At 35.5% G+C, this 11,426-nt stretch overlaps 1 protein-coding gene across 3 annotated transcripts; it reads right to left on the bottom strand.

Moving 5' to 3' along the window:
- Positions 1-972: 972 nt before the first annotated feature.
- On the bottom strand, positions 973-11,048 carry mcmbp (minichromosome maintenance complex binding protein). Of its 3 annotated transcripts, none has more exons than XM_051126806.1 (16): positions 10,843-11,048; positions 10,594-10,679; positions 10,090-10,230; positions 9,862-9,903; positions 7,841-7,931; positions 7,611-7,739; positions 7,347-7,501; positions 7,011-7,108; positions 6,750-6,919; positions 5,334-5,457; positions 5,004-5,121; positions 4,740-4,905; positions 3,763-3,896; positions 3,023-3,187; positions 1,501-1,589; positions 973-1,414 (listed from the first exon to the last, which is right to left on the bottom strand). In XM_051126806.1, exons 1-16 carry the CDS (start codon positions 10,898-10,900, stop codon positions 1,288-1,290), a joined length of 1,893 nt encoding a protein of 630 aa, XP_050982763.1. In that variant the 5' UTR covers positions 10,901-11,048; the 3' UTR covers positions 973-1,287. The 3 variants fall into 3 exon arrangements, with proteins under 3 accessions (XP_050982763.1, XP_050982762.1, XP_050982764.1); XM_051126805.1 differs by having other exon boundaries at positions 7,841-7,934; XM_051126807.1 differs by lacking the exons at positions 973-1,414; positions 1,501-1,589 and adding an exon at positions 1,630-1,821 and having other exon boundaries at positions 7,841-7,934.
- Positions 11,049-11,426: the final 378 nt, after the last annotated feature.

The raw sequence follows: 11,426 nt of genomic DNA on the forward strand, positions 1-11,426 counted from the left end.
TTATTCTGCCGATTAATCAGCTTTTTTTGTGGTAATAATAGGCCTAAGCGAACAGGCTTTAAAATTACTTAAAATACGTATTACGTATTTTACGTATTACGTAAAATACATATTAAGATCCCAGTAAGAGGATATTCATCTCCTTGGAATGCAGATTTTACCAGGGGAACCCCGCGAAAATACGTGTATTTTTAACGGGGTCCCTCGTCCCTCGAAACGCGATGTAGTTGTGAAAACCTGGCAACCCTGCAACTGAACTAGCGTACATTATGCATTGTAACAAATGACTGCACAGGGCTCCAACAGCCTGAAGATTGTTTTTACATTTTATTGTGAAATCTAATTCTTGTTTAATATTGAATAAACATTTGATGCAAATGTCATCTTAATCTTTAATATTTGGCCTTTTCTTTATGATAGAAAAACTACAGCTACTTGTCCTGTGGACAACAAAACGTATAAACTTAGAGGATTTGAACTTTTTTATTTTGAAATCCCGATGAACAGTTAGTATATAGCATATTGACCTATTCTTGTTTTTATAGGTTTATAAATGATTTACCTTGTAAATATGATTAAATGGAGCACGTTGCGTTCCCAGAAGAACTTTATAATAAACCCAAACTAACAGCAATATTTTGAGATGCTCCACACATGAAAATGATAAGGGCTTCTGTGGAACAGCATTTAGCTGCGAACGGAGCAGCATTGAGACGCAAGTACATAACCTTCTGGCATATTCATATGTATATTTATTTAATTGAATCATAGCATTTGTGAATTCACAATAGCATATGATTTATTGTGATTTTTTAATGGGTTTATTATATCACGCAGCCTTGAAAAATGGTTATTGGACGTGGGCAAATTGCAGTCGACGATTTTAAGTCGAGTAAGTTACTCGATTTGATTGAGGAATTGTGAGCCCTAAATGAAATGCTATCCAACATTTTAAGTAAGACTACATACATACAAAGTTCTCAAAACTTTATTTTTACTAATACCCTTGTGCCATAAGTGTATGAATTTGCTGTAAGGTATTTATACTTTCTCACATGTTTGCATCTGTATATAAATGTAATACACAATGCAAGTATCAAAAACCAAATTTAACAATGCAAACATTGAAAATCTTCTTCACCAGTGTCTGAAAGGTTTCCCATGTTTAAAATGAAGTAAAAAACTGAACTGTACAACAAGTCATATGCCATATGAAAACATTACATTTTAATCCAAAATATAAACAAGTATGGTAACTGTTGAAGTATATGTTAATAGTAATCTATTTTAAGGCTCGTTTCCATTCAAACATTTCTGCTGCTGTGTCCGACTTATTCTCAAGGCCTCTAGCTGCTTGGCTTTCATCCAGCCATCTCTGGAGAGTGTGTTCTGCCCATGACTTAATGAGAGCAACCTGAAATGGAATCCAAATTAGAATTTAATCAGCTTATTATGGTTAACATAACTAGATTAGTTGCGAAAGTGCAATTCAAAACTCACCTCGCAACAACCAGCAGCCTATGGAGGTCTTCGGCAGATATACTCTGAGGGTCATCTTTTCGCATCTCTACAAAGTCCTCTTCTACTGCCTACAGATCAAGAACAACCGTGAGGAAGACGTTTCATCATGAAAAATCATATCCAAATTTTTACTTTTTGGAACTAGTGTTAATTTTGTCAGCATTTTTTAAATTTAGTCTTGGAACCAGACCGAGACCACCTCTTCAGCTGGGTCTTGGTACGGTTGCTTGGTCCGCACTATTCACACCTGCCCAAAAGATCCGCACCGGGGGGGTTGGGCGAACTTGAGTTCGATTCAATCTAACCAAACAAGACAGGTGTGAATACACCTTAATGATTATTTATTATAGTCTATTTAATATATAAATTAGCTTGTGTGCATGGTTGCCAGATTGCAAAAAATTAAGCAAAAAACTGAGAAGGAAATGTATCCTTTTGCACTCTTAAAACTGGCAACTGCACACATGAAAGCTCATGTAGTAGAGGCGTGTACAGCAGTCAACAAAAAAAATGTTGTCTCCTTTTTTTGACGAAAATAAAAAGATTTTAGTATAGTTTTTATTTTTTTTTTAATCTAGTCTTACTTTTTTTTAGTCTTAGTCCTGTGTCAAATATACTTTTTAGCTGTCATATTTAGTTAACCTTTTCCTGTTTTGGTTTAGTCAACTAAATGGTTTAATACAGGCTGTTTAATATACAAATTAACATCAAATACTTAGATATGCGCACTCTGTCTACATTATAAAAACTGGTAAAAACTAAAACAAAATAGATTATTATATAGAAGTGCATTTATTCAGCAACCACAAATCGCAAACAATATATTTAAGATCTCATGACTGAACACAGAGAGGCTGAAAGACACTTTAATTTAAGCCAAACATCTCAAATGGAGATTGCTAAACTTCAGCTTTCTTGTTTATCAGTGTTTTTCGATCATCGACGACGCTTCTGTAATGAAGGGTTGAACATGGTTGCCAAATTGCACAAATTAAGCAAAACACCAGGCATGAAATGTATCATTTTAACAGAGACGCTCTGATTTAGGGATTTATATAACTCTTGATATCTGGCAGCTGCACACATAAAAGCTCACGTGATAGAGGCGTGTACAGCAGTCAACAAAAATATTTTTGTCTCCTTTTTTTGACGAAAACAAAAAGATTTTAGTATAGTTTTTATTTTTTTTAAATTAACTTTAGTCTCGCCTTTTTTCATCAACGATAATTGCATGTTGATATAGAGTTATCATTGACCTATTGACCTTATTATTGTCTACTCATTGTCTCGTTTGAGCCACTGGAAAAAAAAACTTGAACAAACATTTTTTGTTCGATTTTTTAACAAAATTAACGCTACACTGAACTGACGTCAGCTTTATAGCTGAAACTGTATTTCACAGCTGAAGGACTTTGCAACATTAAAAATTTTCTTATTACTGCAAAGCTGATTTGAAATGATAAAAACGATTAAAAAAAAAGTGATCTGACAAAATCCTGACCTTTGTGATCTCATCCGAAATAGTGTAGTTCAGAGCACGTGCCACGCTCAGATAGACACGGTACTTGCTGAGTTGAGATGGAACCTGCGCCACCTGCACGGCGCTCAGGTACTCCTCCAGGTTAGGTGGGTTCAGGGTGGGCCGGAGGTGAACCTGACAATCAGACTAGAAAGCAAAGAAGAAAATCTCTGTAAGGAGTCATTTAAAAGCTGCATTTTCTAATGCGCCTAATGTGTTTTTAAAATGACTGAGCTCTGGTATTTCGCATTCTCATTTGTAGAAATGTCAGAAGCCATTAGGGAGTCATAAAACTACTTCTAATAAACGTTTAGTGCCTTTTAAAACTTTCTAAAAAACTGTTTATCTGAGCCTCATGCCATTAAATAAGTGGCCTGTCCTGGCCTCTCCCTCTAATGTCCTTGTGGTAGAGTTGCCGCCATGGCAACTAGAGAGAGCTGACGTACAGGAATAGCACAGCGCATTCCACAGGCTGTTAGCATCACAGCAAAGCCACGATTAGAGCCCAGCCGGGGAGCTGACGACAACCCTGTGGACTGTAATGGAAATATTAGGCCGTCTTTACAACCGCCCGATGGAAACAACTCCCATGGGAGAGGCGTTCAACCCAAGTCATTTTCACCTGTTGGAAATTAAGATGCCAGTCTCCCTAATTCCACCAAATACATGTGGGTAATATTTAATAATATAACACTGAAGAGTCTCAGGGCTGATGTTCTTACCGGGAGGAGCGATCGGCCCTCAGATGCGATAAGCACGTTAATATTGCAGGGGAATTCCATCTGGTGGTAGTTGAAGTCGTAATCAACCTTCTGCCAGGAGATCAGGTTCCCCAGCGCGGTGATGTTTCGCACACCTACACCCAGAACAGACAGTACACAAAGCTTTGTCTCTCTATGAACAATATGAAAGATAAATAAACAGAGCAATACAGTCTGAAAGGAAATGCCTGCTGCTGCAGAAAAGGATGTTTACTCTTCCTTTCGGCACACAACGGTCTCTGCCAGAGATTAGATAAGTGTACTGATATTAACACAGAATATCAAGGTTATTTATGGCCGACTCTCAATTCTGAAGGCGAGACAAGATAGGACCGCTCTATGCCTGCTCAAAATTCACAACGCTGCATAAAAGCATAAATTATACCTGCTCTGACCCACATCAAAATATTAAAATATCAATATATACAGTTGTAAATGCATTCACGCCACCTCTGAACAGCATTAAACAGTCTGTGAACAAACTTTGAGTCAAAAACTGCCAAAGAAGAGCAGAAATTGTTAAATAAAGTCATTAATTTTGTTTTCTTTGCACAGCAAAGTATTCTTGTAGCTTCATAAAAATAGGGTTGAACCACTGATGTCACAGACTATTTTATTAAAGTCCTCACTATGTTTCTGGGCCTTGAATGTGTCGGTTGCATTTCTGTTTCGGCTGCAGGGTCAGAAAGCTTGGATTTCATCAAAAATACCTTAATTTGTGTTTTGAAGATGAACAAAGGTCTTATACGACATGAGGGTGAGTAATGAAAATTTTCATTTTTGGGTGAACTATCCCTTTAATTCTTTTCAGACTGACTGAGCCATGATTATGCTTAAAAAAATGATGATCAGGTTGCATGTAAATGTAAGTGGTGTCAGACTCCTACTGTAAGTCTAGTCAGCACAGTACTTTTCCCTGCTATAATCAGTGCTCTCACCTGTGGCGTCCAGTTGGCCCTGCTCCAGCTGTGTCTCGTCCAGAAACAACGACGTGTTATTGGCCAGCTGTAGCGTCCCACTCACCAGGCGGTTGGCTGTGTAATCTTTCCGGGGCACCATCTTTTGGTTGTTCATGTTATGCAGGCTCATGGATAGCCGGTATGACTAGCAAGAAAGGGGAATCAAGTTTCAATGAAATAGTAATGGCAGCTACTACTATTAAAGTAAAATAACTTAGGAAAAGCAAAATCTGGGTGACTTACAGATGGCACAAGCTGTTGGATGACTTTGTAGAGATGCTCGGTGTATGGAGAGCTGTGAGGACAGCCACTGAGATTCAAGGTGAATTTGCCTAAAGGAAGAACATCCCGTCTGGTGTATCTGGAATAAAAACAGTGCAAACTTTATGATGTGTAGCCTAAAGACTATGGACAATTATGTTTGCGAATGAAACGCGTCACTCTCTTTAAAATGGAAACCGTGGCAAATAGGTGGCATACAATTTTGCTACAAAATGCTACAAAAGCAATATTAATGCTTAGAGTTCAGCTTTCATTCAACAAAGCTGCTCAATGAGAAAATGAGAGACGTACACATTGGAGATGAGATGGAGAATGAGGTACTCTGCAGCGAGTGAATCCCCCATCAGGACATGTGTGAAGTAAGTGAGCAGCTCTGCTCGGACTGAAGGCAGTTCCCCAAGAGCACTGTTTAAATCTGAAGACAGCATACACAGACATACAACATTAACAACTGTTTGAACAGCAGGGTTGACAGGGTTTAAATACCAATCTTGTCTACAGGGAAAAACAAACAAAAAAACAGTAATTGAACATACCTGAACATACCTTTATTTATTTAAAAAATAACAATAATGCAATTACTTAATTTATTTTTAATATATTTAACAAGAAATGTATTAGTACTTGGTATTTGTTCAAGTAAATAATCAAAAATTAAGAACATTGATTTAATTATTTTAATCTTCTTAATATTTTTGTTTAATATTAATGCCAAACAGCGGCAGCTTCATTTAACTGCATTTATACCAGTGACGTTAATGTTAAAAACTAAATCTATTAAAAGTCACATTTACTGAAACAAAGCTGAAACAAAAAAAATGTAAATAAAATAAAGTAATAAAAATGTAAACTTAAACTTATTTGAAATGTTGGCAACTAACTGCGACTAAAGACAATACAATTACTAAAATTGAACCAAGTACAAACTAAAGCTAAATGGAAATAAAAAATAATATATATATATATATATATATATATTAATAAAAAATAGGGATGCACCAAAATGAAAATTCTGGGCCGAAATGGAAACAGAAAATTCTTGATGCACTTTGGCGAAAACCGAAATCAAAAATGCTCTGCAATAATTATTTTTTATTTTATTAAATAATATATATTTGTATTTACCCCAATCATTTTAATGAGACTGAATTTAAAAAATACAAGTCAATAAAATAAACACACTTATTGAAAGTAAAACAAATATAAATATATATTTTAAAATATTTTAATATTAATTATCAATATATTTTTTTTATAGTTTTTTTATTTTTATAAATTCAAATTTATAATTTTTTATTTTATAAATCAGATTTAACAGATTTTTTTTTGTTTAATAATCCAAATAATGTGGAGTCCTACAAAGCTATTACTACCCAGTTACACCATGTTACAGCACAGCAGCGCTACTGAAAACAGGAACAAGTAAACTACATAGAAATATTCTGTCGGAGCGTTATTTGAGCGGACTTTGCTTTGCCAGTGAGCATGAGCGGTACACAAGTGGAGCGTTCACATGGGCTGAGAACAACTCAACAAAATGCATAGTCATAGAGCAGAATACTGAGCGGAGCGTCGTACCGCACACTGACTTTCAGCCAAAAACCAAAAATGCCATTTTCGGCAGCTGAAATTTTGGTGCACCCCTAAAAATAACAGTGCTTTACACAGCAAGACCTAAGTGTCAGATCCAGAGGAGTGATTTCTTACGGTCGCCATTATTCTCCGATGCACTAGAGGGTAGTAGTGGATTGTTGTGCACTAGAGGCTGGGCATACAGCATATGCAGTCGGGGTACGAGGGATGCTGGCGGGCTGTGAACTCTTTGCTCCTCCACAGTCTCCATGCCTTCTGTGGGGTCCAGCAGTGAAGACGCCTCTCTGAAGACATGAAACAAACATTATATTACAGTTCAACTTTACAGAACCTTTTATTGCAGTTATAACCATCCCAAAATGACGCTCAGATTACCTCTCATCTGCAATCACACTCAAGGCAGGGTCCACAGAGAGGATGCCAAATACTTCCAACATGTCATTCAGTTTGAAACTGTCCCAGTCCTCATATACCTGCCAATTACAGAGGATGACTGAGTTACATGGCTGTCTGTGTAGGTGGGGAACAATTCAATGGAGTGAACCATCATATTATTGCAAGCAAATTACAATGTTAACATGCGCCTGCTCAAGACAACTTGATTACAGTGTTAGACTAAAAAGTATGCATTAAAAATGACAATCTATGAAAAAAAACTATTTAATTGAGAGCGTGTCAAGATGATGGCTTAAGATGAAGGAACAGTTAAACCTTAACAAGACAGGCTGGGCCCTTTTCTCCAGGCAAAGGAAAGTTGAGGTCCAGACTGGATGTGCAGTGTGATGGAGACGAGTTGTGGTTGGGAGCTTCAGTCTCCTGACGCTTCGGCTCAGTGTTGCCATGAGACTCTGCAGAGCTCTGAGCTCCTGTTTGAGACAAATGTAAATAATTTTAAATCTTATATATATATGATAGATGAAAGAACAATTCTAAGAATCAGTCTTCAGACTGATGAACTTAATTTTTCCTTCTTACCTTGACTAACATCTTTCATCTGTTGGGGCTGTGTGTCCATCTCATCGTCTTCTTCATAGCTGCGCTTATGTCTGTTTGGGACATAGGAAGTGGAGGGCACCACTCGTGCTTGACTAGAACCTGCGTAGCTGTTCTGAGCTGTTAAAGAAAGCTTAACTTTCATACTGGTCAAATAAAACAAGGAACATTTCCGTAAAACAAGGAAAGTTTCTGACTCCTTATAAAGGATATTTCCTTGACCCATTGCGATTCTCCTGGGATGGGGACACAATAAAAGGTCTGTCTCTCTGAAGTCACCATGTTTCTTGAGTTGAAGTCCACCTGCTGATATAAAGTCTAGTTGCTTATGTCTATTTAATCCTTATATTACATTATAGGTCAATCCGACTCTTTTCAATTTTTTAATACAGGTCAACAAACTTGAAATTGAGATTTTCTCATTTACAGTCATGAAAAAGCCTGCAAATGTTGGTACAAAATTTCTATAACAATTAGGGGCCGGCGACACGATTAACCGGTAGACATTTGTCAGCCGGTAGAAATGTGTCAACCAGTAGAGATTCTGGACTATCGTCTCTATCGCGGTTACACGCTCACATGACGTTGCTGTGGTACGTGATCATAACGTATCATTTGCATTGCAGTTTAAAAACAAGTGATTTTAAATCAGCAGTGAAAAATAATTTCGCTCTATGTACATGCTGTCTGAGAGAGTTTCTGAGCACTCTGAGAAAGAGTTTCGGACAGGCCCCTGCACATGAAGACAGTGTTTATAGGGAGCAGAGGCACTGAACCGAGTTATTTTTGCTGCTTTATAAGCCTTGAATGGTTGAATACACACACTGCCCGTCTTTGCAAGTATTTAAGTGGAAAAAAACAAACAAAAACAAAACAAACAAAAACACACGTGTAAAAGTATACTGGATCCGGGCAGCTCGTAAAGTGACAGCAATCTAATATTCCTGCTGTCATTCATGTTAATCAAACAACAACAACAACAAAAAAGAAAATTTCTCACTGCTCTCGAATAAATAATTTTTGTAACTTTAATAAGAAAAGAGAGGAAGAAGAAATATACATTTCATTTACACAGTGTTTTTATACATTTTTTTATACAGTGTATGTAGCCTTTCTTATTTACTTGCTCTACTGTAGTTTATTTATCCTATTGCTTCTAATTAGTAATTCTTATTTAATTGCTGGCTGTTTACTTGTCTTCAAAGCTAGTATTTGTTTTTTTGTGATACTGACACTGGTGACAAGAATTATGTAATTCTATAGCATCAAAAATTGATATCATAAAGACCTTAATTAGAGCAAAAATAATTTGATTTAGTATTGTGATATATATTGTGATACATATTGTTACCATGAAATAAAATTACTCATACCGTGATATAAGATGTGTCATATCACCCACCTCAAATTACAATTATGATATTTGTGGGTCAATGTTAAAGACAGACCCAGATAGACACAAACCAACACAAAAACTTTTTTTGATGCATTTTGTTTCGCTGATTTCTCAGCTATATGTATATATATGTATGTATATGTATGTATATGTATGTATATGTATGTATGTATGTATGTATGTGTCATATACATACATATATATATATAGCTATACATATAGCATATATGAGTGTGTATGTGTATATGTATACGTGTGTGTATGTGTATATGTATATATGTATGTGTATATATATATATATACACACACACATACATACATATAGTTATACATACAGCATATATGTGTGTGTGTATATGTATGTATGTATGTATGTATGTATGTATGTTATATATATAAATATTATATATATATATATATATATATATATACACACATATAGCTGATATATATATATATATATATATATATATATATATATATATATATACACACATATATATATATATATAGCTATATATATATATATATATATATATATATTTTTGGCAGACACTTTTATTTGAGGAACCCTTTTTTAAAGCAATAAATGTTCATAGTATTCACAGTTTATGAACAAATGTTTGCTGTTTTACCCATTTCTTTTGGCTAGATTTTCATATTGTGATTTTTAGTTCATTTTTTTAATTAAATAAGGGTCAATATGACCTAGACCATAACACACACCCCTATAAGTTTTAAATGAAATCAACATGATACATTTTCTCCAGACCTAGTTTATAAATACACTGGTCAATGCTGCATGTTTGCATGTTAACAAGGCAAATATTTACTCACCCCACCCTCTGTGATATCTTTGTATTTTCCACATTTCACCTGCTGTAAGAACAAGTTTAGAAATTATTCAAACAGACTTATCTCAGAAACCACAAAGGTGGAAAATCAAATGCTTTTGTTATGTATGTCATTGTGTTAAAAAAGAAAAAAGAAGAGAACGAAATCAATCAATCAACCAACAACAGCTGGGCAAATGTGTTTCCATTAGACAGGATTAAAAGCACATACCTTAGAGTTAGATGTGGGATCATTGGTCTCATAAACACCCATGAAAAATTCTGGATCAAACATATCCTGGACCATACAACGAAATTTGACAAGGCTATTAGGCTTCAGGTAGTGCAGGGGAACATCGTTCAGAGATGGAACCTGAAGAAACCAGAAAAAATGACACCGAAGGCAAACAGGTGAGCTTGAGGACTCATATTAAAACCAATGATTTCTGGTTAATAATTAAGACAATAATCACAACCCTATGTTTAACTATGCACAGCTGTAAAAATACATGCTAGATAACGCCCACGTCAGTTTTCATGGCAAAAGAACCCCTTCATTACATGATATTGATGTCATCTGTCAAAACAAAACACTCCTTGTATCTGCACACAGTGGACTAGCCAGTATTCTAAATACAAGCACACAGTTTCATTTATTTCTGCAACAATACCGGATAAAGCCATTCATATGTGTCAAAATACTAAAAATGTCATGAGATAAGACTTTAACAGCTACCCAAGTATGAGCGTCGTTTAGTTTCAGTTTCTCTTTGAAATACTCCACAACTTTCTTCTCCCAGTCCGGAGAGGAGTTACTTTGGGCTATAGAAACACAAAACACAGCTACATTTTAGAATAGTAGTTTATACATGGTTATTCACAGTCTAATGCTGATTTACAAAGCGTAGCAAGTCATGACGATCACATGCTCCTCTGTGAACTATATACATTAGTATAAAAACATATTTTAACTGCTGAGTCTTACCAAACAGCCCGTCAACAACACCCAGTGGGTTATTGATCCAGTCATGAACCGTAGGCATCGCTGCAGGATTCTGAAAGACACAAAATTTAAAACTAATACTCTTTTGACATGTACTGTAACAAGCACGTTGCAGAGCTCAACAGCACACAATACACCGTGGCGGGAAAATTGCGTCATTAAAACTACCACGTGACCAGGGCGCCTGTTCGTTCTGCCCTGAGAAGACTAGACGGTAGTTCACCGATATGTACAATGGCGCTAGCAAACAATGTAGTGATTCGTTGAAAAAAACATATATACATTTATATGTAAATATATATATATATTTATTATTATTAATAGTATATATATATGCGCTAAATGAAATTATAATATGTTAATAATATATTAATAAGTTGTGTTCAAGTATCAAAATGATTGATTTCAAGAGTTTCCATAAAATGGCTAAAGTTTGACATTTACTGAACTATTCAAGAAGTACATGTTTGTACATATACGTTGAAATTAATTCAATTAACCTTCGCTTGAAAGTGAAGGAATTGTTGTTTGTAATTGTTTTTATTTTCTAGCATCACAAATGTTTT

Source organism: Labeo rohita, chromosome 13 (genome assembly GCF_022985175.1).
Source record: "Labeo rohita strain BAU-BD-2019 chromosome 13, IGBB_LRoh.1.0, whole genome shotgun sequence".
NCBI classification, from domain to species: Eukaryota; Metazoa; Chordata; class Actinopteri; order Cypriniformes; family Cyprinidae; genus Labeo; species Labeo rohita.

Excerpts from the sequence above, each read along its gene's own strand:
- mcmbp (XM_051126805.1), bottom strand. The coding sequence starts at position 10,900 with ATGCCTACGGTTCATGACTGGATCAATAACCCACTGGGTGTTGTTGAC. Across the intron at positions 9,904-10,089 it reads ATCCCACATCTAACTCTAAG|CAGGTGAAATGTGGAAAATA; the intron begins GTATGTGCTTTT and ends TTGTTCTTACAG. Across the intron at positions 1,415-1,500 it reads AGGCTGCTGGTTGTTGCGAG|GTTGCTCTCATTAAGTCATG; the intron begins GTGAGTTTTGAA and ends ATTCCATTTCAG.